At 45.1% G+C, this 27937-nt stretch overlaps 1 protein-coding gene across 2 annotated transcripts in view; it reads left to right on the top strand.

The window, feature by feature from the left end:
• The first annotated feature begins 15997 nt into the window (after window positions 1-15997).
• Window positions 15998-27937, top strand: part of ELL3 (elongation factor for RNA polymerase II 3) — a 137515-nt gene continuing 125575 nt past the window's right edge. For both annotated transcript variants that reach the window (XM_030189643.1, XM_030189642.1), the window contains exon 1: window positions 15998-16230. In XM_030189643.1, the coding sequence (XP_030045503.1) occupies window positions 16093-16230 (138 nt within the window). In that variant the 5' untranslated portion in view covers window positions 15998-16092. The remainder of the gene's footprint in view (window positions 16231-27937) is intronic.

The raw sequence follows: 27937 nt of genomic DNA, 5'->3' as shown, positions 1-27937 counted from the left end.
AATATCCAGGTTTTCTTTGGCCGGCTTAAACTTAACCAGCCAAGTTAATATTCAGGGCTGGCCGGTTACGTTTATAGTGGCAAAGATAGGACTGCTATTTATGCGATCCGATTTGGCCGCTAAACTTAGCAGGCAAAGCGCTGAATATTTGCAGATAGCCAGCCATATCGTGCAAAATTGCCGGTTAACCGCTATGCGTTAAGGGCCAAATTCTATGTATTGCACCTGGAAAATAGGTGCTGATTAAAGACATGCTTAGCATGATTCTATAAATAGTGCGTACAACTTAACTGAATAAGCTAATCAGCGCTAATTGGGAGATAAATATCAATTATTAATAATCTGCACTACCCAAGCTGCAAAGGACTCAAATACAAATCAACTTATGCATCCAGTTTTTCTTACATAAGCACACAACTGTGGAACGCATTACCAAAAGCTGTGAAAACTACGTAAGACCACCTAAACTTCCGGAAAAAAACTAAAATCTAACCTGTTTAAACAGGCATACCCTACCAATCCACCATAAATGCCTGATCTCTGCAACACAACAAAACTAAAGTACATAATGGACATAACACAACTCTTCCCTTGTACGATTCCCTAGTGTGGCTGTGCCACATGAACTTTATCTTACCACAACATCACTTTGTATTTGTTTACACTGGAGTCTCCAAACGCCTCTCCGGTACTATGTAAGCCACATTGAGCCTACAAATAGGTGGGAAAATGTGGGATACAAATGTAACAAATAATAATAACAAATAATAATTGGCAATAAATTAGGATTTAGGCGCAAATGCAATTCTATAACAGATTGCGTCTAAATCCTATTGCGCATAACAATTTGGGGGCATTCCCGAATTTTATGCACGTCAATGCAGAATGACACCTAAATGCGCCTAACTTAGGTGTTGCAGCCACCTACAGTTAGGCGCACCTTAGTACTAAGCGCAAATCTATAAAGGAAGCGTACTCGTTATAGAATCACGCTAAGGACGTCATATTATTGGCGCCGATTTTTAGTCACTATTTATAGAATTTGCCCTTAAATGCTAATATACTGGCTATCTCCCACTGAATATTAGCACGTATCCAGTTAAGTGTTATTTAACTGGCCAGGAGCCATTCTTGGCCAGTTAAATAGCGCTGAATATCGACCGGTATGTGTATTTCATGCCTCCACCCACTGCTCAAACTATGGCCCCAAATATGCCAACATCCGAGTCACACAGAAGTAGGTGCCTTTTTTATAGAATGTACGTTCACACATGAGGTAATTATACATGAGATCTCTTACATGCATACAGTAGAGTTTGCATGTGAAACACCCTTAATAGCATCACCCCTTTTTTTGGATAATGTAAAATAGCTCTAATCTAGATATTATATGGCACCGTGGAAGCACATTGCTTCTTAATGATATTTCATTTGTACAATTTGTACGTTAATTGATCAGAGTTTCAATTCTTTGTTATATGTGTAACCAGGGCTTTTTTTGAGGGGATACTGAGTACTGGCACCTTTTCCATTGTCTGCTAAAATTGACCCATGGAACCCAAGCTCAGGCTCTACACACCAATTCTGTCTTCTCATAGATTCTATGACTGGTTGCAGGGGGCCTGGCTGTTATGGAGCGGGTCCCTCTGTGGTCACCACACTCCTGAAGGGTGGCCTAGCATTTGAGGACCGGCACCTTTTTTTGCTAGAAAAAAACACACTGTGTGTAACATTCTCAAAAAACTATTCAAAAGAAAATTACCTCCTTTAAGCTCTAGTAAAAGCTATTACTAAAACCTCAAATTTCACCCTAGAAATGGAGAACACCTATTGAAGAGAATGAAAAATCAGACCTGTATGATCGTGAGGACCAGCTGGGGCTGGATCTTCCACTGGACAAACCAGGTGGTTACCTACAGTACCAATCATTTTGTTGTGTCATGAAGTCTCTCCCCTCCCCTCCTTTTTTCTCTTAGATCTGCAATCAGTCTCCACTGCTTCCTCCTGCCATCCCTTGGTTCATTGACTCAGCACTGCCAGGGCTACTGATCAGGGGCGTAGCCAGACACCCAATTTTGGGTGGGCCTGGGTCCAAGATGGGTGGGCAGAACTCCACCCTGTCGTACAAGTGATTTGGTCTCTCCCTCTCTCGCCTGCATGCCATATGGTCTCTCAAACATCCCCCTCCCCCCATACCTTTTAAATAGCAGATTTTTACTGGCAGCAAGTAGCAAATAATACACACTGCTCATGTTGGCTCCACAGCCTTCCCTCTGATGCACCTTCCTGTTTCCGCATAGGCAGGAATAAATCAGAGGGAAGGCTGGTATGCAGGAAGGACAGGAATTTTCGGCTGGTGGGGCTTGGGAATCCCTGCCAGACACTTCATAGGTGTGCTGCTACTGGGTGGGCCTGAGCCCAAATTAGGTGGGCCTGGGCCCACCCAGGCCCACCCTTGGCTACGCCACTGCTACTGATGCCTCTGCTTCTCATTATTCCACTGGTGGCACTAAACAAAGAAACACCTTCAGGCCTGGACACTACTGCTTCTCCCCCCACAGCCTGCATAGGTTGAAGAAAACAAGATCAGCTGAACTGGCCAATACTGCTGCCTTCCATCCTGCCCTAAACTACTGGGGCAGTGCAAGTCAGAATGCTCCAGAATGCTTCAATCTGTTCAGAACTCTGCTGCACGTCTTATATTCCACCAGAACCGATATACTCATATCACCCCTCTCCTCAGGTCACTTCACTGGCTTCCAATCAGATACCGCATTCAGTTCAAGCTTCTCCTTCTTACCTACAAATGCACTCAGTCTGCTGCCCCTCACTACCTCTCTACCCTCATCTCCCCTTATGTTCCCGCCCGAAACCTCCGTTCACAGGACAAATCCCTCCTCTCATTACCCTTCTCCACCACCGCCAACTCCAGGCTCCGCTCATTCTGCCTCGCCTCACCCTATGCTTGGAACAACCTTCCCGAGCCCTTACGCCAAGCCCCCTCCCTGCCCATCTTCAAGTCTTTGCTTAAAGCCCACCTCTTCAATGCTGCGTTCGGCACCTCTTTCAGGAAATTCAGACTGCCCCAATTTGACTGCCCCTATCAGACTGACTGTTCATGTGTCCTTTAGATTGTAAGCTCTTTGAGCAGGGACTGTCCTTCTATGTTAAACTGTACAGCGCTGCGTAACCCTAGTAGCGCTTTAGAAATGTTAAGTAGTAGTAGTAGTATTACATATAGCAGTGATTTAACCAGAGCTGAGATTGTGATGTCATAATGCCTCATTCCACCAATGCCTAAGAGCCAACCTCATCAGTGATGTCACAATGGCTTGATTGTCCTATATTTGTCTCACTCTTATCTATTAGATTGTAAGCTCTTTGAGCAGGGACTGTCCTTCTATGTTAAATTGTACAGCGCTGCGTAACCCTAGTAGCACTTTAGAAATGTTAAGTAGTAGTAGTAGTAGAATGCTCCACACCCTCCCAGCCATAGCCAGCAGAAAATCAGGTCTGACCCTTCTAAACATTGCTCTTTCTGCTGTCAGTGGGCATGCTACAGATCAGCATGGGAAGTGGAATGGAACCTGGAACATTCATAGCAGGTGAAGAGAGGGTGTTACTGAACAGTTATTGTGCTGCTTTCCAGGCCTGATTTGACCCTTTTTCAAAATTTGTTCTGAAGCACAGACAAAGTGAGGTGCGTATGGAGAGTTTCATGCAGCTTAAACTATAAATACAGTTACACTAAAAATTTCATAAATGAACACATTCCATTTTCTGTATGAAGTGTTATCCCTTTTTAGGGAGGTGAGCGTGATTATAAAGGTGATCATAGCACCTAAAAATCATATGAAAGATAATTTTTCTTCTCTGCCATCTCCTGTACATAAGTATTGCCATACTGGGAAAGACCAAAGGTCCATCGAGCCCAGCATCCTGTTTCCAACAGTGGCCAATCCAGGTCACAAATACCTGGCAAGATCCCAAAAATGTACAAAACATTTTACACTGCTTAGAAATAGTGGATTTTCCCCAAGTCCATTTAATAACGGTCTATGGACTTTTCCTTTAGGAAGCCGTCCAAACTTTTTTTTAAACTCCGCTAAGCTAACCGCCTTTACCACATTCTCTGGCAACGATTTCCAGAGTTTAATTACACGTTGAGTGAAGAAAATCTTTCTCCGATTCGTTTTAAATGTACTACATTGTAGCTTCATCGCATGCCCCCTAGTCCTAGTATTTTTGGAAAGCGTGAACGGACGCTTCACATCTACCCGTTCAACTCCACTCATTATTTTATAGACCTCTATCATATCTCCCCTCAGCCGCCTTTTCTCCAAGCTGAAGAGCCCTTCTGTGTCCTACCTACACCCAACAAATGAGATCAGATTGATACGCAAAGTTAATGAAAGGTGCCTTTAAATCTCTGGAACTTCAGGTTTGTGTCGGCAGTAACCAGGGCCGCCGAGAGCCAGAGCCGGGCCCGGGACAAGGCCGCCCCCGGGCCCCCCCACCCACCCACCCCACCCGAGGTCATCATCGCCGCCAGGCCCCCCCCACCCGAGGTTGCCGGGCCCCCTCCACCCGCTACCGGGCCCTGAACTAACCTTAACGCCTTAAACGCCTCCTTCCTTTCCTTTCACCACCTTCGCGGCAAGCAGCAGCAGGGCAGACCTCTCCTTCCTTCCGTGCTCTGCCCTCGCGGACGTTACGTCAGGTGAGGGCGGGACACGGAAGGAAGGAGTGGCCTGCCCTGCTGCTGCTTGCCGCGAAGGTGGTGAAAGGAAAGGAAGGAGGCGTTTAAGGTTAGTTAGTTAGTTAGGGAGCGACGGCGGGCGGGCCTGACTGCGGTGGGCCCGGGCCCCCTCCGGAGGCCCGGGCCCGGGGACTTTTGTCCCCCCTGTCCCCCCCTCTCGGCGGCCCTGGCAGTAACTACGCTGGTAGCAACTTTGCTTAAATTTGTTTTGTTTCAAAGGAATTTTGATACTGGTTTGGAGGAAATTGGAGCCTTAATAGACTATGATACCCTTTAAAGGACCAACCAAAAAGATGATATGAAAGACATGAAAAGCAGAAAGATATGGCAGCATGACTACCTTAATAGTGAAATTCCATACAGATACTTTTTTTAAACTCCCTGTTTGTAAGCACCCCCCCCCCGCCTCTGACTTTAATGAAGAAGAAAACAGACATAAGCTGACTGCAAGATGTTGCTCAGTGTGCTGCGGCGGCTATAAAAGCAAATAGAATGTTAGGTATTATTAGAAAAGGAGTGGAAAACAAAAGTGAGGACGTCATAATGCCTTTGTGTTGGTCCATGGTGCAACCGCACCTATATTGTGTTCAATTCTGGTCACCGCAGCTCAAAAAGGTATAGTGGAATTAGAAAAGGTACAGAGAAGGGCGACAAAAATGATAAAGGGGATGGGATGACTTCTCTATGAGGAAAGTCTAAAGCATCTAGGACTCTTCAGCTTGGAGAAAAGAGGGCTGAGGGGAGATATGATAGAGGTCTATAAAATGATTGGCGTGGAACGGGTAGACGTGAATCATTTGTTTACTCTTTCCAAAAATACTAGGACTAGGGGGCATGTGATGAAGCTACAAAGTAGTAAATTTAATACGAATCGGAGAAAATCTTTCCTCACGCAACGTGTAATTAAACTCTGGAATGCGTTGCCAGAGAATGTGGTAAAGGCGGTTAGCTTAACATGGTTTAAAAAGGTTCTGGATGGTTTCCTAAAGGAAAAATCTATAGACTTGGGGAAAATCCACTGCTTATTTCTGGGATAAGCAGCATAAAATGTATTTAACTTTTTCGGGATCTTGCCTGGTATTTGTGACCTGGATTGGCCACTGTTGGAAACAGGATGCTGGGCTTGATGGACCCTTGGTCTGTCCCAGTGTGGCAATACTTATGTATGCAGTGCATTTTCTCTTCTTTCAGCACTGATCTGAGCCACATGGGAGGCCAGGGAAAGGCAAAGCACCAGTGGCAAGGGGAGCAGTGAGCTTAGAAAGAAGATGGGTCATCCTATTATCCTGTCGTTGTTATGAATGGAGAATTTTAAATCATACTATTGTATGATATACATTTTAGAATGTTAATTGTTCATGTGTGTATGTTGGGAGGGGGGAGCCGCACACAGCTAAAGGTGAGCCCAGGGGACCTAATACTTTTGCACCGTCCCTGAGACCAATCTGCTTGCGCCACACCATTCTTCCTCTGCAGAAATTAACACATCACACAGAAAACCCCCAAATACAGACTGTTTCAGTGATCAACTCTCAACAAAACAGTTGCATAAACAATCTGTATAAAACCCCCCTGGGAAAAGTAATAATGAACCTTCTGCAACAGCTGTAACAAAAAAAAAAAAAAAGAAACACATCCTTTCACCTGAGGACACCTGAGACTCCAATGAAAGCAAAAAAGAAAAAAAAAATCAAACCTCACTCCTAAACTTCAGACTTTATCCTGAACTAAGACTAAAGCATCCCTTCCCGTTCCCCTTACAATGAAGGTTGTGATGGGTGGAGGCTCAGCTTTGGGGTGTAATAATGTCTGGAGGAGGGGGGAAGGGGGGCAGCTTCAGTGAGCACTGGTCCCTTTAAGATGTGATACTAGTACTGAGCTGAAATGAGCTTAACTAACCTAAATCACCTTAAGAAACCGTTGGTACGTGATATTGAGTTAGTGAAAGTGGAGAAAAAGACCTCAGTAGTCAACACATGGCAGCAGAACAATAAATGTACTCAATGCCCGCATTTCTCTGACTCCGTTCTTATCACTGGTCAAAAAACTCCACTATGTGTGAGTACAACAAGTATGTTGTGACCAGTTATAAATGAAAAACTTAAATGGTCTAAGTCATATTACTTGGCGTATGGTTAATCCTGAGATATTACTTAGCTTTTAAATTTGCCCATGATGTTACTTAGCTTTTAAGTTTGCCCAACGGGGCTTTCCGTTTCACTCTGTATTTGAGCTTCTTCAGGGGGCCAAGTAACTTGTAGCAAGTCATAATGCCTTACAAAATGGCGTCCACTACTCTTGTGACACCGGCAGAAACAAACAGGAAAGGAAAGGAACAGCAAAAGCCTGTTCAGAGGGAATTTGAGGTGCAGCAGGGACCCAGCAACTGCGTATCCTGCCAAAGGGGACACCACCAGTCCGCCACCTCCGGCTCAAACTGGCCACCGGCCCAGGAGCACCCTCAGAGGCCTTGGGCCCAGGAGCTGGAGAAGAAAAAGCCGGTATCACAAGAGTAGTGGACGCCATTTTGTAAGGCATCGTGACTTGCCACAAGTTACTTGGCCCCCTGAAGAAGCTCAAATACAGAGTGATTGTATTAGGTTACGAAATGAGTCATTGTGATGCTGAGAAAAGAAGTACTGAGGTGGAACCAGAGACGAGGAAGGTAGTACAACCCAAGAAACATCCCCCAAACAATGACAGATTGGTGAAAAGCAGAAAATTATCACTGCTAGGAGACTCCATTATCAGAGGCATTAACTTAGAAACACAGTTCAAGGGCTCCAACCTAGTGAAATGCCTTCCAGGATCATCAGCTATCAGAAGTATCGATCAAATACTGAATGTGATCCAAAAAGAAAGCAAGGATTCAAATACTGATGTTGTAATTCACCTGAGGACAAATGACCTGGCCAACAATAGCAAATTTACAGCTCAGAGAGCATTCAAAAAGCTCGGGGAGGGGCTGAAATCTTTGGTTCGGACTGTGGCTTTTTCTGAAGTAATTCCTACATGTGGGAAGAGAGAGGAAAGACTACGCAAAACAGTGGAACTCAATAAGTGGCTTGAATCTTGGTTTAAAGAAGGTTTTAGATACATAGGAGCATGGGGTAATATGTGGAAAAATAACAGGCTGCACTGTAATGATGGGCTACATCTTTCTGTGATGGGAAAAAGGATCCTTGGGGACAAATTCAGAGGGTACGTTTCTAGACATTTAAACTAGACAGTGGTGGTGACAAAAAAAAAAAAAAAAAGATATTTAGAAAGTCACCCCCATAATAAATATAATGGCAGATGGAAAGGTCATCTAAATAAAGAAAACCGCCAAAACTCACTTAGCACATGGAAAGCAATGAGCACATATGCTCATAGTAACATGGAGGCTTATTTTCAAAGCACTTTGGGAGGCTAAGTTCCATAGGTTTCTATGGAACTTTGGGAGGCTAAGTGCTTTGAAAATGAGCTTGATAGTAACATAGTAGATGACGGCAGAAAAAGACCTGCACGGTCCATCCAGTCTGCCCTAAGTAAAAAGGTTCAAGATTTGCAAAGCCTGATGTATGAAAAAAACTTGGATATTGTTCCTTACAGAGACTTGGTTTAATGATTCCCATGAATGAGATGTGACCATACTGGGCTATAAGGAAGGATAGGGAGGGTCGAAGAGGTGGAGGAGTGGCACTGTATGTGAGAGACAATATCAGAGCCGTTGAAATGCAGGGAAACTGGGGAAGAAGCTTTATGGATCATCCTGGAAAGAGATGATGGAACCTGTATACGCACAGGGGTTATCTACAGACCTCCAACACAAACGGAAAAGCTGGACAAGGATCTGATCGAAGATTTTCAAAAGATTGGTAAGAAAGAGGAGGTGCTACTGTTGGGAGATTTCAACTTGACTGATGTGGATTGCAACGTCCTCTTGGCAGAATCGGACAGAAGTAGGGAGATTGTAGACACCTGTCAAAGTACCTTGCTCAGACAAATGTTGTCGGAACCCACGAGGGAAGAGTCAATGCTGGATCTAGTGCTCACGAATAGAGTAAGTGTTTCCAATATCCGGGTGGGTGCCCACCTATGTAATAGTGATTATCACACAATATGGTTTGGTATAAGGGCAGAGGCGGAGTGTGGACGCACAAAACTCAAAGTAGTGGATTTCAGATTAATTGATTTTCATAAAATGGGAGAGTACCTGAAGGAAGGAGCTGATGGCATGGGAAGGTGTAAGTGAAGTGGAAAATCAGTGGTCCAAGCTGAAGGCTGCTATAAATATGGCAACTGATCTTTACGTGAGGAAAGTAAACAAAAACAAGAGAAACAGGAAGCCTATATGGTTCTCCAAACAAGTATCTGAAAAAGTAAGAGCAAAGGAGGCTTCATACAAGAAATACAGAAGAATGCAATGAGAGGATCACAGAAAAGATTACCGGATTAAACTGATAGAAGCGAAGAGGGAAATACGGCTAGCGAAAGTGCAGGCGGAAGAAAAAAATGGCTAAGGAGGTAAAGAGGGGTGATAAGACCTCTTTCAGATATACTGGAGAAAGGAGAAAAGATAAGAATGGAATTGCAAGACTGAAAGATAATGAGAATGGCTATGTGGACAGTGATGAGAGTAAAGCAAATGTGCTAAACAATTACTTCTCTTTGGTGTTCATGGAAGAAAATCCTAGAGAAAGACCGCAGTCGGTGCCGAGGGAATATCTGGGAATGGAGTGAATATTGTGCCATTTATGGAAGAAAATGTTTATAAACGGCTTGAGAATCTGAAGGTGGACAAAGCTATGGGGCCGGATGAGATCCATACCAGAATACTAAGGGAGCTCAGAGAAGCCCTGGTAGCTGTCTCTAGTACGTGGTACAGAATTGTGTGCCAGATGTCATACGCAACCACAGAGATAGAGCAGCTTTTAAACTAGAAATGGGGGGAAGGCCGACAGTCACTCAAAAGCGCATGGTTCGGGATAAGGTATTTTCCAAAGATATTACCAAAACAGGGAAGATAGGGTATCCTGATAGTGAGGTTGCAAAAGACACCATAGTAGATCAGGAGTACTTAAATAAAAATAAAAATCAGACAAAAGATTGCAAATTAATACTGTCAAGTACTAAGCATCGTAAATAGGAACAATAAACATACTTTGAAATGTCTATATGCAAATGCCAGGAGCCTAAGAAATAAGATGGGAGAGTTAGAATATATTGAACTAAATGAAAAATTAGATATAATAGGCATCTCTGAGAACTGGTGGAAGGAGGATAATCAGTGGGACACTGTCATACCGGGGTACAAATCAGTGGCGTAGCCAAGGGTGGGCCCGGATGGGCCCAGGCCCACCCACTTTGGGCTGAGGCCCACCCAGTAGCAGCACACCTATGATGCAACTGGCAGGGATCCCCAAGCTCCACAAGCCGAAAACTCCCAACAACTGTCCCTCCTGCATACCTTTTAAATAGCAGATCTTCACCTGCAGCAAAAAGTGACTGATACATACTGCTCACACCGGCCCCACAGCCTTCCCTCTGATGTATTCCCACCTATGCAGAAACAGGAAGTTGCATCAGAGGGAAGGCTGTGGGGCCAGCATGAGCAGTGTGTATTAGTTGCTGCTCACTGCCAGTGAAAATCTGCTATTTAAAAGATATGCGGGAGAGGGGGGATGTTTGAGAGACCATGTGGCCAGCAGGTGAGAGAGGGCGAGACCATATCACTTGTGGGACAAGGCGGAGTACTGCCCACCCATCTTGGGCCCAGGCCCACCCAAAATTGGGTGTCTGGCTACGCCCCTGGTACAAATTATATCATAGTGATAGGGTGGATCAAATTGGTGGAGGGGTAGCAATGTATATTAAAGAGAGCCTTGAATCAAATAGATTGAAAATTCTGCAGGAAACCAAACACTTCTTGGAATCACTGTGGATTGAAATTCCATGTGTAAAGGGGAAAAGGATAGTGATAGGAGTGTACTACCGCCCGCCTGGCCAGGATGAACAGACGGATGCAGAAATGTTAAAGGAAATTAGGGACGCAAACAAACTGGGCAACATGATAATAATGGGTGATTTCAATTACCCGATATTGACTGGGTAAATGTAACATCGGGGCACACTAGGGAGGTAAAATTCCTTGATGAAATCAAGGACAGCTTTATGGAGCAGCTAGTACAGGACGAGAAAAGGAAAAATTCTAGACCTAGTCCTTAGTGGAGCGCATGATCTGGTGCAGGAGGTAATGGTGCTGGGGCCGCTTGATAACAGTGATCATAACATGATCGGATTTGATATTAGCTTTGAAGTAAGTATACATAGGAAATCAAATACGTTAGCGTTTAACTTTAAAAAAGGAGACTTTGATAAAATGAGAAGAAAGGTGAAAAAAGAAGAGCGACTGTGAGGGTCAAAAATTTACATCAGGCATGGATGCTGTTAAAAAACACCATCCTGGAAGCCCAGGCCAAATATATTCTGCATATTAAAAAAGGAGGACGGAAGACCAAACGACAACCAGCATGGTTAAAAAGTGAGGTGAAGGAAGCTATTAGGGCTAAAAGAAATGCCTTCAGAAAATGGAAGAAGGAACCGTCTGAAAATAACAAGAAGCAGCATAAGGAGTGTCAAAACAAATGCAAGGCGCAGATAAAGAAGGCCAAGAGGGATTACGAAATAAAGATAGCATTAGAGGCAAAAAAGCATAGTTAAAATTTTTTTGGGGTATATTAAAAGCAGAAAGCCGGCAAAAGAATCAGTTGGGCCGCTGGATGACCGAGGGGTAAAAGGGGCGATCAAGGAAGATAAAGATGTAGCGGAGAGATTGAATGAATTCTTTGCTTCGGTCTTTACCGAGGAAGATTTGGGTGGGATACTGGTGTCGGAAATGATATTTCAAGCGGACGAGTCGGAGAAACTTACTGACTTCACGGTAAACCTGGAGGACGTAATGGGGCAGTTCAGCAAACTGAAGAGTAGCAAATCTCCTGGACAGGATGGTATATATCCTAGAGTACTGATAGAACTGAAAAATGAGCTTGCGGAGCTACTGCTAGTGATATGCAATTTATCCTTAAAATCGAGCGTGGTACCGGAAGATTGGAGGGTGGCCAATGTAACGCCCATTTTTTAAAAAGGTTCCAGGGGAGATCCGGGAAATTATAGACAGGTGAGTCTGACGTCGGTGCCGGGGAAAATGGTAGAGACTATTATTAAAAACAAAATTACAGAGCACATCCAAGGACATGGATTACTGAGACCGAGTCAGCATGGCTTTTGTGTGGGGAAATCTTGCCTGACCAATGTACTTCAATTCTTTGAAGGAGTAAACAAACATGTGGACAAAGGGGAGCCGGTTGATATTGTGTATCTGGATTTTCAAAAGGCGTTTGACAAGGTACCTCATGACAGGCTACAGAGGAAATTGGAGGGTCATGGGATAGGAGGAAATGTCCTATTGTGGATTAAAAACTGGTTGAAGGATAGGAAACAGAGAGTGGGGTTAAATGGGCAGTATTCACAATGGAGAAGGGTTGTTAGTGGAGTTCCTCAGGGGTCTGTGCTGGGACCGCTGCTTTTTAATATATTTATAAATGATTTAGAGATGGGAGTAACTAGCGAGGTAATTAAATTTGCTGATGACACAAAGTTATTCAAAGTCGTTAACTCGTGACAGGATTGTGAAAAATTACAGAAGGACCTTACGAGACTGGGAGACTGGGCGGCTAAATGGCAGATGACGTTTAATGTGAGCAAGTGCAAGGTGATGCATGTGGGAAAAAAGAACCCGAATTATAGCTACGTCATGCAAGGTTCCACGTTAGGAGTTAAGGACCAAGAAAGGGATCTGGGTGTCGTCGTCGATAATACACTGAAACCTTCTGCTCAGTGTGCTGCTGCGGCTCGGAAAGCGAATAGAATGTTGGGTATTATTAGGAAAGGTATGGAAAACAGGTGTGAGGATGTTATAATGCTGTTGTATCGCTCCATGGTGCGACCGCACCTTGAGTATTGTGTTCAATTCTGGTCGCCGCATCTCAAGAAAGATATAGTGGAATTGGAAAAGGTGCAGCGAAGGGCGACTAAAATGATAGCGGGGATGGGACGACTTCCCTATGAAGAAAGACTAAGGAGGCTAGGGCTTTTCAGCTTGAAGAAGAGACGGCTGAGGGGAGACATGATAGAGGTATATAAAATAATGAGTGGAGTGGAACAGGTGATGTGAAGCATCTGTTCACGCTTTCCAAAAATACTAGGACTAGGGGGCATGCGATGAAACTACAGTGTAGTAAATTTAAAACAAATCGGAGAAAAGTTTTCTTCACCCAATGCGTAATTAAACTCTGGAATTTGTTGCCGGAGAACGTGGTGAAGGCGGTTAGCTTGGCAGAGTTTTAAAAGGGGTTAGACGGTTTCCTAAAGGACAAGTCCATAAACCGCTACTAAATGGACTTGGGAAAATCCACAATTCCGGGAATAACATGTATATGTTTTGTACGTTTGGGAAGCATGCCAGGTGCCCTTGGCCTGGATTGGCCGCTCTTGTGGACAGGATGCTGGGCTCGGTGGACCTTTGGTCTTTTCCCAATGTGGCATTACTTATGTACTTATTTTGTACCAAGGGCAATGGAGGGTTAAGTGACTTGCCCAGAGTCACAAGCTGCAGTGGGAATTGAACTCAGTTCCCCAGGATCAAAGTCCACTGCACTAACCACTAGGCTACTCCTAGGAGACATGACATTGGTTTTGGATGATCAGCATAAGTGTTGAGTCTAGCTGTATTCCAAATCTCCTGACTTGTGATTTGAGGGGGACTTCGTATTTCCCAAAAGAGATTTTGACGTCAGGTATGCGCCTACTTAGGGATCCATAGAAACTTTATTTTACTTGGATTCAGGAAAAGTTTGTTTTTAGCCCATTCTTCAATTGCTGTTAAACAGGTAGTCAGTTTATTAAGGGCTGTAGGTAAGTCAGGTTCAATGGGTATGAGTATCTGCATGTTATCTGCACTGATGTAGGTCTGAGTGTCCATCAGCCGAATAAGCTTGGCTAGTGGCTTCAGGTAGATATTGAACAGAATAGGTGACAGTATCGATCCTTGTGGTACACCGCAGGTCAGTGCCCATTTTGGTGATGAGGGTGCTGCCAAACATTATGGACTGTTGCCTGCCTGATAGATAGGACCTGAACCAAGCAAGTACTGTTCCACTGATATCTGTTTCTGCCAGTCGTGTTAGCATGGTATTAGTATCATGATCCACAGTGTCAAATGCTGCTGAGAAATCCAGCAGTACTAAACTAACACCGAGGCAAATCCCCTGTCTCGGTTTCTGTGAAGATCATCTAATAGGGATAAAAGGACCGGGCCCAAAAGTCAGCCAGCTGCAGGCAGCACTTTTGCTGTCCACAGCCAGTGTTAAACCTGGATATTCAATGCCGGGCTATTTCTGGCAATATCCGGGGTTTTTAACCGCTATAATGTTAACCGGTTATGCCGATGTACGGTGCTAATTGGTTAACTTTTTAGCAGTTAAAGATAGAACAGCTATTCATGTGGTCCTATTTGACCAATAAACTTATCAGCAGCTAACCGGATAAGTTGCACGACATAACCGATTATACCCTAGGTCCCTGATGGCGAACCTATGACACGCGTGCCATTTTCGCTGACACGTGGCGGATTTCAGCATTTCCTTGATTTGTCCAGGTTTCTCGACAAATCCGCCCCGCACTCCCCGACAGAATCCTCCGATGAGCACGCGACCACCTCACCTTCTTAACTCCTCTGCTCTGATGCACGCGCGATGGCGATGCAGGCAGGCTAGAGGCAGCGTCTGTGCTCATGCGTGTGCCAGCCAGCGCCTGCCTGCTCAGCATCAGCTGGTGATAATCCTGCACGCACTGCACGCTGCACACTTCACGCAGGCGCAGCGGCTTACTTCTACTGTCTGCAGCCTGCCACCTTCTCTTCAGCCGCTGCCATAATAATCGCGAGTCGACGAGAGCACGAGGCTGCAGCGGGACGGTCTCTGTCTTCTGACTCTTCTCTTGTTGTGCCCTGCCTGCCCCTTGCTTAGCCGCCGCCATAACAGTGAGGTAAGATTCTTAAGAATGGGCTCCCATGATAAATTGTTTGGGATAAATATAAGTAATATAACAGCAGGTCGGGCCATGATAAATATTGCAAAATTATGGTTTTTTTCTCGAAGTGACACACCACCCAAGTTATGCTCGGTTTTTTGGCGAATTTTGACACACCAAGCTCAAAAGGTTGCCCATCACTGCTCTAGGTGCTAACTGGCAATATTCAGCTAACAGTTATGTTCCGCTGAATATTAGCGGTTAGGTGCCGACATGCTATTTAACCAGTCAGTGACCGTGTCGTCTGGCCAAATGGCTTTGAATATCGGGGGGGGGGGGGGGGGGGGGGGGGGGGCTAGTTTCTGTTCCATAACCGGGCCTGAATCCATATTGACATGCAGGTACTTTCTCTGTCCCTACTGGTAAAAGCTTTTTCCAATTAACATATCACCTTGTTTATTAACCTTTATTTTTTGTATCTCTTATAACATGAAGCTAAACGATCACTTCAGTTCTCAGCTCTTTATCTTCTCCACCCCAAACAGTAGAAAATGATTGCGCTTGTTGTTGTGAAGGAGCCGCAGCCACGTGTGAAACAGTACAGGCGCTGTCAGTTAAGCAGCAGCAGCAACAAGCACTTCTCTCCCTCTCTCTGCCCTAGTCGGATTCTATCCTGCCTCTTCTCCTCCCGCCTTCACCCCACCCCTTTCTTGGTGTCTCCTCCCTCTTTCTTACGTCCTGTCTCAGGTCTCTTCCCTCTCCTCCTTGTCCTTATCTCTGCTCTTGTTTCTCTTCACGTTAATTCCATCCCTCCCCCCCCCCCATCTTCTCCTCTGCTTATAGAGAGGATCTTCTTTAATAAAGTTAAATCGAGATTGCCTATCACTAAACTCCTCCCCATCTTCTTCCCCCAATTCATGCTATCCATTTCCTCCCGCCCATACTCGCCGGTTCTTCCCACCTTCTCTACCTCCCCTGGTCCTGGTCCCTCCTCCCGTTGCCTGTATTCTGTGCTTTACGCCTACGGGTCCTGACCCTCCCCTAGTCCCCTCTCACCTCGCTTCATGGCCCTCAAAAGCGTAGCAAGCCCTGCCCAGCGCGCGCCCCCAACTAGGGCTGCTGTGCTGACGCGCCCCCAACCCCACCCCGGCCCGCCCACTTCTCCCTCCCCCGGCCCTGGCTCCTCCTCTCCTTCCCTTGCTGGTGCTGCCGCCCGAGCTGTTCTCCTGCTGCCCCTGCCCCAGGTGGCAGTGTGAGCCATGTCGCGGCCGCGGGAGGAGCTGCACGGGCGGCTGTCGTATCGGACCGAGCCCCGGAGGAGTCCCCATCTCAGCCTCTTCCATCTCAAACTCACCGACTCTGCTTTGCGCTCCCTGCTGGACTTCCAGCGCTCACAGGTGAGTCCGACGAGCCGATCGATCCCTGACCCCACGGGGGCTGGAAGCGAGCGAATCGGTCACGAGCAACAGATGTGCCAGCTGCAAAGCCGAGTTAATAAGAGGGGGTTCAAATTGGGATGTCAAGGGGTCTGACGTGTTTATGGGCGAGGCAGTTATAGTTTGGGGTTTTTTTTGGGGGGGGGGGGGGGCTGTTTAATGATGCACGGTGGAAGTATCGACTTGACGTTATATTTTATTTTTTAATCAAAAAGGTTTGTTGTAGTAGATAGGAAATGGATACAAGGACCATAACAGTCAGGTATTTTTCAGGGGGTGGGAGTATCTTATTTATGGATTTAACTCATAATTATATTCAGGTGCAGTAGAGATTGCCATCCCCTTAAGATTTACAGTTGAGGGCAATGGAAGGGGAGGTGACATGTCCAAGGTCGCAAATGGTGTCGGTGGGATTTGAATCCAGACTTCCCTGGTTGCCTGCTGTTCTGACCACTGAACTATTTATTTCTCTTCGGTTTTTTGCCTGTTTCACAGCGGTTTTCTCTGAAGGTATTCTGTATACTTCTGATATAGAATATTTGTGGAGCCTTTATCAGAATTCTGAGGCAGTTGGCTCTTTAATGGATTCAGTATAGAAGTTTCTCTGGGGGCACTGAGTATTTATTTAATTTTCTGTTTTGGAAGAAAAGGGGGAATGAGAGAGTTACTCGAGAATTGGTTTCCTAGTTCAAGAGACTTTTAAAAAATATCAAATTCATATATTGCTGGTCCCAGGCTGTTTTATTCTGGAAATGAGGTGGGTAAGTACCCTGTGGGGATAGTTTAGGATGATTTAAACCACTGATTGATACATCAGGTCAGAAATTAGTAACGCCTAAGCCTCTTTTATCAATACGCACTGCCCAGAGCCCAGTACGCACTGCCCTCTTGGTCGCCTGTGTATAAGTCCCTTAGCCTAATACAGTGATAGCACGGGGCTGTTAAAATCGCTAACAGGCCTGATAGTATGGGTGGAGTGTAATGAGAGGCGCAATGGTGGCACCAAAATTATCTGATATTCACTGCCACTTAACCAATTAAGTACGGTTCACTAGGTCTTACTTAGATTTTAAGCCGAACTTAACAAGATAATGCTGCTGAAAATGCAGGCTGACTTCCGCAGCACCATCGAGTTCGTGCTGGGGTGGTTAGAGGCGGAGTCTTAGCAGAACCCGGATTTACCTGCCCCCTCCCCCCCACCTGAATAGCCATCTGGTTAACACAATCCTTTTGCAGGCCTAAGTTAAATATGAAGAGTACCAGGCAACTCCTGGTGGCCACTGTACCTGAATATTTAGTGCCAGTACCCGGACAGGGCCCAGCATTGAAGGGTAAATTCTATATATGGCTCTGAAAAAATGGGCGCTGAAAACCCCCCACGTAAACGTTATTCTATAAACCGCACCTAATGTTAGGCCCAAGTGTTACTGATGTGTTTAAATGTAGGTGCCACCATTTGCACCAGTGAAAATGTGGTACAGATGCCCGCGCCTAAATTTACACACGGAGGTCTTTTACTTTGTACTTACATGCGTAACTGAAAACTCCTCCCCTTTCTGCCCCAAAACACCCACGACATCCCCTTTCTGTACCCCCTTTTTTGGGCCATGCGTAAATTTTAGGCGCGAGACGGGAAGGCGGTAGAACTAGAGGACATGAAATGAGGTTAGAGGGGGCAGACTCAAGAAAAATGTCAGGAAGTATTTTTTCACAGAGAGAGTGGTGGATACTTGGAATGCCCTCCCGCGGGAGGTGGTGGAGATGAAAACGGTAACGGAATTAAAAAATGCGTGGGATAAACATAAAGGAATCGTGTTCAGAAGGAATGGATCCTCAGAAGCATAGCCGAGATTGGGTGGCAGAGCCGTTGTTTGGGGTACGGGGCTAGTGATTGGGAGGCGGGCTAGTACTGGGCAGACTTCTACGGTCTGTGCCCTGATAAATGGTAGATACAAATCAATGGTCAGGTGTACATATAAAGTAGTGCATATCAGTTTATCTTGTTGGGCAGACTGGATGGACCGTACAAGTCTTTTTCTGCCATCACCTACTATGTTACTATGTAACACCCAATTAAATCTAATTAGTGCCAATAATTGCTTATTGTCACTAATTGTCTTCAGTTCAATTGTGCACATAAATCGGGATCGCGCCTAAATTTCCACGCACAATTTTTGGCGGTGAACAAACAGGAACAATTCATCCAGTGATGGCCAGAGTTTTTAACGCTGACCGCTACGGCTCAGTGTTACCCTCTTAGTTTCTGTTTCTGTAGTGTTGGCGCAGTCATGGTCAATCCTTATGTGCAGTACTGCTACCTACACAGAGAGTGGTGCAGAATATTCAGGTTAAATTAAGCTGGCACTTAATTTAGGAGTCCTTTTACTAAGCTGTGGCATAAAGTGACCTCAGCACGCCCTTGTCTGGATTTTTCCTGTGCGCTATAGCCATTTTTATTGCAGCTGTAAAACAGCCAGTTTTCTGTTTTTATATATTGATGACCATGTGCACTTAGTGCGCGGCCATTACAAAGAATTACCGCATGAACCTGTAGCACCACCCAATTTTTAGGTGCTGAGGGCTCATATGGTAATCGTATGCTAGCCAGTCAGTGCATGCGCTAATATGAATGTGCTGTTTAGTTCAAGAATGCCCACTCTCTGCCTCCCAACACGCCCGCCCCCCCCCCCAAAAGCTATTTTTTAGCACCTGGATTAGTGAGCAGTAATTTGGTGGTTTACCACAGGTGGTTTACCTCAGGAAATACAAAACTACTTACGCATCCGGCTTCTCCTACATAAGCGCACAACTATGGAATGGCCTCCCAAAAGCAGTGAAAACAATCCATGACCACCTGAACTTCAGGAAATCACTAAAAACCAACCTCTTCAAAAAGGCCTATCCCAACGACCCCACGTAAACCTCTTTACCCAGGAACATAACATGACTAATGATCGTACCGGACATCACGCAATCTTCATCTCTTCCGATCCTCCACATATACTTCATTCGATCTCTATACAACCTGTATTTGTTATCAACCGACTGGGCAAACGCCTTTGACGGTATTATTTATGTAAGCCACATTGAGCCTGCAAATAGGTGGGAAAATGTGGGGTGCAAATGCAATAAATAAATATCTGAGCTCTTCTGGCAGTGCATCATTTTAAGCTGCATTAGGGGTGCATTAGTGTTTAATGCAGTTTAGTAAAAGGGCCCCTTAATCAGGTAATTGTGCTGGCTGAAAACCTGGCCTGGTATGTTTTGGTATAAATTAATTATGGAAGGTGTGGATTCAAGGACTGAGAAGAGAAAGAGAATAACATTAGTTAACATAACTATTAACATTGGGAAAAATGAAAAAAAAAAATTCCAAGTGGAAATGACACAAAAATGTTCTGGGTGCCCCTGCCTGATAAATTCCATCAAGGTTCCACTTCCAGCACTGTTGCAGCAACCCCTGCTGGGAGAAGCTGGAACTGTAGGACCTAGGCACATACCAGCATATTCCCAAAGCTGTAACCTACTGTATTTGAACCTTGTTCTTTCATACAAGTAGCAGTGGACCCCCCCCCCCCCAAATGCATTTTATTTGTACCAGAACCCGTCAAGTGGGAAGGGGAGGGACTACACTAATTAGAAACTACTATAAGCAGTGCGTTTTTTTCTAGCAAAAAAAGTGGTGGTACTCAAATGCTAGGCCACCCTTCAGGGGTGGGGTGATCCCACAATAGCCAGGCCCCCTGCAACTAGTCACAGAACCTATGACAAAGCAGAATTGGTGTGTAGAGCCTGAGCTCTTTCATTAAAACTTGGGGTCCATGGGTCAATTTTAGCAGACAATGGAAAAGGTGCCGGTACTCAGTACCCCCTCAAAAAAAGCCCTGACTATAAATGAGGTTAGTACAGGTGGCAGAGGATGGGACAGCAGCTATGAGCATCTCTTTCCGCCCCCCCCCCCCCCAGAAAGTACATCTGGGTGGGTGGGTGTTTGTGGGGGGAGGAGGGTTGGACTGGAGGTCCAGAATTTCAATATGCGTTACTCTAATTGTTGTCCAAGCCATGTTCTATTCAGTGGATTCTCAGGACTACCAAACACAAGGTTTTTTTCTTTCTAAACTTTGGATTCTTTTTCTATTTGTTGTGAGTCCGAATAGGTTGTTTCTCAGTCTTTTATGAGAAATGATAACAAATATTACTACTGTATGTGTTCATCTGTGTTTCTGACAAAATTCAGGTCCAATGTCTGTAACGTGGTGTCTTTTCTCAGATCGGTATATTTTTACACTTGGGTGTATATTACTCCATGATTGCAGGGTACAGTGTCTATACTGGGAGCATAAACTTTGTAATGTATATTTCACAACAGGCAATAGCATATTTCTCAATGCAGCTTGTTCTTGGGACCAGCCCAGCTTCTGCTGGAATGTTTCAGTAGCATTGTTCATGACAAATGAGAAGGAAACGGGGACAATTTGGGGGAAAGTAGCTTAATGCAGTAGTATCGGTAGATGGACAAGGATGAGGGCAGGGAGGGTAGCTTCATCAGTTAAGCAGCCAGATAAACAGGGGCAGAGGACAGCAAAGGAAGCACCAGGATGGCAGTTGCATTCCAGGCAAAACATTAGGAAAGGGAATGGTAGGATACGGCGCTAGAAAAGGCTATGGGAGGGGGAAGTCAGAGGGGGTGTATTTCCCGTCTATACAGAGCGTTGGGATCCTATTTAAACCCACTAGAACGTTACACCCAGAGGTGGGAAAAAGTTATGCAACAGAAGTATGACGGCAACAGTTGGGAAAAAGCATTGAGTTACTTGCTTAAAGTATCTATTTCTAGCTCTTTAATTGAAAATGGTTATAAGATGTTGTACCAGTGGTACCTGACACCCAATAAGGTAGCAAGAATGTATAAGAAGGAAAGTAGCTGGTGCTGGAGAGGATGCAAAGAGACTGGAGATATGGCTCATATTTGGTGGATATGCCCTAAAGCGCAGACATACTGGCTAGAAATAATTAAGACATTAGAAAAATTCTTAGGGAGCCGTTATCCCCTGAGGATGGAGACATGTCTATTGCAATTTCAACCGGCAGGCATAACCTCAGCAGCACATCGTTTGGCGTCGATGTGGCTAGTAGCAGGAAAGATCGTGCTAGCCTCAGCATGGAAACAACCTTTTTTGCCGCCAGTGATAAGGGTGGTACATAAAATGGACTACATCTATCAAATGACCAAGCTGACAGCAATAAAGACAGGAAGGATTACGCAATTCTACAAACAATGGGACAAATATACAGCCTGGAGGTTGATGGATGGAGTGGACTTGGATGCGCCCAGGTTAATGACAGCTCCATGATTTAGCTATAGAGTAAAGATATATCATGTACCTATACCGGTTATTAGCTATATTATAGGAAGGGTGGGGGGGAGGGGGGCAATCCAATTGAAGCATGGTTAAGTTGTGGTTATCAGCATTTGTTATAAATATGTAAAAACCTTAATAAAAATATTAAAAAAAAAAAAAAAAGGAAAGGGAATGGTATACTGCCTTCCTGTGGTTTCTGCAACTACACTGAAAGTGGTTTACATGGTATACTCAAGAGAATAAAACCTTTTTTTCCCAAGAAACATCTTCCGTACCCTAGTACAATCATTAGTAATAAGTCATCTGGACTACTGTAACACTTTGTATGCAGGCTGTAAAGAACAGACCATTAAAAACCTCCAAACAGCCCAAAACACCGCAGCCAGACTCATCTTTGGCAAAACTAAATTCGAAAGAGCAAAACCGCTAAGAGAGAAACAACACTGGCTACCACTCAAGGAACAAATTGAGTTCAAGATCTGCACAACCGTCCACAAAATCATCCACGCAGACGCCCCTCTTTATATGTTAAACCTAGTGGACCTACCACCTAGAAACGCCAAAAGATCGGCCCGCAAATTCCTCAATCTGAAATTCCCCAGCTGCAAAGGAATTAAATACAAACAGTCATACGCTACTACTTTTGAGTACAAAAGCCCACAGATCTGGAACGCACTACCCGTGGCTCTGAAAAAAATGGACAACCTAACCAGCTTTCGCAAATCTTTGAAGACACATCTCTTCAACAAAGCCTACTAAGGACATCCTCACTAACTATTCCCCAAACTACTCAGATGCATCTAAAACACCTCTCACAACACCTACCTAGCACCTGCATCTAAACTACCTACCTTAGCTTATTATCGACTGTATCTAAGATCATGTAATGACTGCATCATAACAACACTCTGTAAGCCACATTGAGCCTGCAAAAAGGTGGGATAATGTGGGGTACAAATGCAATAAATAAATATATATACAGGTACTCATTTATACCTGGTGCAATAGAGGGTTAAGTGACTTGCCCAGAGTCGCAAGGAGCTGCAGTGGGAATCGAACCCAGTTCCCCAGGATCAAAGTCCACTGCACTAACCACTAGGCTACTCCTCCACTCATTCCACCAATAAGAGCCAACCTCATCAGTGATGTCACAATGGCCAGTGGCTTGATTGCCCGATACTTGGCTCACTTCTGATATTGTGATGTCATAAGGGAAAGGGGGAAAGGGAAATGGGACTTGATATACTGCCTTTCTGAGGTTTTTGCAACTACATTCAAAGCGGTTTACATATATTCAGGTACTTATTTTGTACCAGGGGCAATGGAGGGTTAAGTGACTTGCCCAGAGTCACAAGGAGCTGCAGTGGGAATCGAACCCAGTTCCCCAGGATTAAAGTCCACTGCACTAACCACTAGGCTACTCCTCCACTCCGTATTAGGTCTTGACAGCCACATAAATGTAAAGAACCATCAGCGTGTAGTTTTACTCTGCAAGGAGGGTTGGCAGCTTTCAAATGGCTTCTTGAAATTGGCTTCATTATGTAAATATGTAGAAATCAAAATCTGGTGGCTGTGTTGCATAGGATTGTTCTGGGAAGGGTGATATTGGGGTAATCATGATTCTTGATTTCAGTTTGTGGGGGAGGGGAGCAAAGCTGAAGGTTTGCCTAGGGTGCCTAATACTTTTGCACCAGTCTTGGGGAAGAGACAGGATCTCAACTAGCGAGCCGTGATGAGGCAGATGTGGTGGTAGCAGCGGCGATGTGCCAAGTGCGTTGGTCTCTTTGTGTTGTTTTAATCCATCATTTTATGATAAAGGGAACAGACTGGTATTGAATACCTGCTAAATCTCGTTCAGCGTATGGTGAAGGGGTAAGAATGTGGCAACAATGGGCACTGCATGTAGCCGCATGCTAAATGCATTTTATTCAAAGGAAAACACCTTAAGTAAATGGCATCTCAGCAACAAGCAAGTGTTAAACCAAAGCTGGCAGCCAGCTCCCAGTATCTGAACTCATCGGGGCCGGATTTCAGATTTTGGTGCCCATCGGCAAGACAAGGCAGAAGTGGTGATGGGGGACAGGGGTGTCGGAGACCTCAAAGATCGGAGGGTCAGAGGAGGAGCAGAGAGAGACCCCATTCATCATGTGTCTCAGAAATAAATGGGAGCCAGCTTCTCTTTGGTCTGGGCAGTTTTCTTTGTTGCTTATACCTAAATCTAGGCCTGAAACTCATCTAAAAGCTCTTGGTAATGCGCCAATGGATTTAAAGGCCCGATGATTCTTCAGTTCAAAAGCAGTAGTAATGGGAAGGGCGGTTATTGCATCTTTCTTTCAGGGCTTGTGCTAGGTATGGTCTTTGCAGGTCAGAGCCACACATTTAAGGGTTAATGCAGGTCCTCCTCAAGCAACTGTGAGTGTGGGATTTCATCTCACCAGCCATGCAGCAAGCTACTCTCTAAATCAGGGATGGGCAACCTTGGTCCTGGAGGCCACAACCCAATTGGATTGTCAAGATTTCCACAATGAATATGCATGAGATTGATTTGCATGTACTGCTTTCATTGTATACAAATAGATCTCAGGTAGATTTGTTGTGGCCCTCAAGGATCGTGTTGCCCATCCCAAATATATGTTTAATCTATTATCAGCTGCTTGTTAGGTTCATATATTCCTGGAGACTGGCAGTAAAGGTTTACAGAGAAGGGCGGAATAAGTAGAGACTTCTAGTTATGTGAGATTAAACAGTGCTAAAGTAAATTGAACATGATTTATTCAATAGTTTTATCCTGCTATATGATTTATTTCAGTGGTCTTCATTAATTTGTAAGCTGGGGCCATTTTGAATTCTAATGAGCTGAAGGAGAGGTGCCAAATAGCTTCCCATGCGGGGCCACGACACTGCTGACCAGTGTGTGACAATGATGTTCATCCCCCACCAGCCTACCTCCAAACTTCTTTGGGGGTTTCCTCAAGGTCATGCGCATTTCCGAATGCATTCTCTTTTGTCTAATGAGAAATGCCTTGGCCTTCAAGCATGTTGCTGTCCCCTCCCGCCAATCCACTTCCCCTTTCTGTCCTGAGCTGGGCAGCGAGGAAGAGTAGTAGAAAAAAAAATTAAAAAACAGAAAGACAATGGGGGCCACCTCCGAGGTCTCTGTCACAATGATTTATTTACTAATGTTAACCTTGGCACCCATAGCAAATCAGGGGCGTAGCCACGGGTGGGCCTGGACGGGCCCAGGCCCAGCCACTTTTGCTCCAGGCCCGCCCAGCCTCTTCTGCCTGCTCTCCCCGTACGCGTGATCTGCTGACTTTTACTGCCCTGAAGTGCCGTTCTCCTTCCAGCACCGGTGATTCCCATAGCCAGCCTTCTGCCAGCGCGTGTCATCGGGGCCTCTTCTCAGGCGCGTCCCGCCTCCTCTGCAACTTCCTGCGTCCCACCTTTGCGGAAAACAGGAAGTTGCAGAGGAGGCGGGACGCGCCTGAGAAGAGGCTCCGACGACGTGCGCTGGCAGAAGGCTGGCTATGGGAATCGCCGGTGCTGGAGGGAGAACGGCGCTTCAGGTCAGTAAAAATGACCAGAACTGACCATGTGCAGGGGGCTGTCTCGGGGGGGGGGGGGGGAGCGGGTGGAGAGGAAATGCGGCGGCGGGGGGTGGTAGCAGGTGGGGAGGAAATGCGAGGCCTGTGCCCACCCAGTCCACCTCCAGGCCCATCAAAAAATTGAACTCTGGCTACGCTACTGTAGCAAATAATTGGGTTTTTGATTATTTTTACATTTTATGCATTTATTTTTTGATTATTTTTGCATTTTATGCATTTATTTTTTTGCAATCATGTCTTATTTTGTATAACATACATTGCTGATAAATCTGACGCATTCACAGACCACTGAAGCAAAATTGCTCTCTCCACAGTTCTAGTCCTCAAAGCCCGCCACATGGTGTATCTTGTAAGGCTGGGTCCTGTCAGAGCTGGCAGCCCTACATGTGGCGATGCCAAGGTTAGGGCTGCAGTACTTGGTAATCCCAGACATCAGCAAAAGTACCGTCTGGAAGAGAATAATGTCCAGAATGTAGCTTCCCAAAGTAGACATGTAAACACACAACCACAAAAACATACATTTCTCTGTCATAAAAATGCCAGTTGCTTCCTATGGAGGGTTTATTTGGGGTTAGCAACAAAAGTAATTCTTTATTCAAGTTTTGCTACGTGGGCTGTCTTTGCTTCTCGGTTTGCTTGTTTCCCTCCAGGTTTCTGTGGCTGTGGTTTTATATTCTGTTTAAGGACATGTTATCGAAATTGTTTGTTTTCTCCAGGCTGGATTCGTCTGTGGCCCTGGTTTTGAAAGCTTCGCTTAGTAAGCTCTGTTCAGGCAGTAATGAGGGGTGAATTAAGCTTCTTAACCTGCATTTAGTAATGAGAACCTGGCACTTTATAGCCTTTCATGAAAATAGAAGCAAAATGTCCCAGAGAAAGAGGAGGAGGAGGAACCAGTTTGCCTGGCATTACTTCTGGGGGAATTCTGTTTCATTGCACAAGGCACACTTTGTTCAGAATTCCACTTCTGTGCAGAATTGTGCCCTTGATGCATTGAATTTTCTACAGGAGCAGGAGGCTGCAGCAATTTTAACTGCCCCCCCCCCCCACCCCAATACACACACACACAGGGTGCCTCTACTCCTGCCCCTGGCTCTGATTGGCACAGAAAAAAGCAGGAGAATGGCTGTACATTGGGCTCCTAGTGTGCCAATCAGTGCCAGGGAGTGAAAAAGAGCAAGCTCATGTTACTTAAGGCCAGGGGTGTGCTGAAGGGTGGTGGGTGGGGGAGGAGCAGATGTCTCTTCACCAGATTGGGCACCATGGTTTCTGTGCAGAGAACTTGCCTAGTTGGTTATATTTATTTATTTGTTACATTTGTATCCCACATTTTCCCACCTATTTGCAGGCTCAATGTGGCTTACATAGTACCGGAGAGGCATTCGCCGACTCTGGTATGAACAAATATAAAGTGATGTTGTGGTAAGATAAGGTTCATGTGGAACAGACACATTAGGGAATCGTAGAGCGGAAGAATTGTGTTATGTCCATTACGTACTTTGGTTTCGTTGTGTTGCAGAGTTCAGGTATTTAAGTTGGATCGGCAGGGTATGCCTTTTTAAGCAGGTTGGTTTTTAGTGATTTCCAGAAGTTTAAGTGCTCATACGTTGTTTTCAAGGCTTTTGGTAATGCGTTCCACAGTTGTGTACTTATATAGGAAAAACTGGATGCGTAAGTTGATTTGTATTTAAGCCCTTTGCAGCTTGGGTAGTGGAGATTTAGGTATGTTCGTGTTGATCCTGTTGTGTTTCTTGTTGGTAGGTCTATGAGGTCTGTCATGTATCCCGGGGCTTCGCCAAAGATGATTTTATGAACCAGGGTGCAGATTTTGAAAGCAATACGTTCTTTGATTGGGAGCCAGTGTAGTTTTTCACGGAGGGGTTTTGCGCTTTGACAGTTATATGAACCGTCAAATCGTTATTCCAGCCAACTCTCGGTCACTATTAGCTGACATGTCTCTATTGCAATGGTGGTGGTCGCGCTGCTGCTCTGTGGTTGGCTGCTTCCTCGCCTGCTCGTGTCAGCCCACTGTGAAGGTTTGTCGTTATTTATTTTATGCTAGTGGGTAATTGAAATTTACTGGAAATGTTTTATAACTCTTGTAAGTGAGGCTTGTGCAGCGGTGGTCAGTTTGGTTTCTTCAGCAACTTAAACTTTCAGTGGGCTTCTGAGCCTTCTGCAATTGTGCAAAAGTGCCCGAGCACTGTAACCCCATTCCATTTTTCCTTGCAGCCGGCCAGCACGTGCATGAAGAAGACTTTACAGTGTCAGGGTTTGAGTCAGTTGTGCAGGAACAAGGGTGTGTTCCTTTACAGATTTTTACATATTAGGGAGTATTTGGTCAGCGATAGCATTTTTGCTTAACTTAACTCTTTAAAGGGGTGATCTGAGAAGTGTTACTTTAAGAAACTTCAGACCGCTCAAAACACGGCAGCTAGGCTTATCTTCGGAAAAACGCGTTTTGAAAGTGCAAAACCCCTTCGCGAAAAACTACACTGGCTTCCAATCAAAGAACGCATTGCTTTCAAAATCTGCACTCTGGTTCACAAAATTATCTACGGTGAAGCTCCAGGATACATGACAGACTTGATCGACCTACCGACTAGAAACACATCTGAATCAACACGAACGTACCTAAATCTGCACTACCCAAGCTGCAAAGGACTCAAATACAAATCAACTTATGCATTCAGTTTTTCCTAC

Source organism: Microcaecilia unicolor, chromosome 1, assembly GCF_901765095.1.
Source record: "Microcaecilia unicolor chromosome 1, aMicUni1.1, whole genome shotgun sequence".
NCBI lineage: Eukaryota > Metazoa > Chordata > Amphibia > Gymnophiona > Siphonopidae > Microcaecilia > Microcaecilia unicolor.
This window is presented reverse-complemented; position numbering and strand designations above follow the sequence as displayed.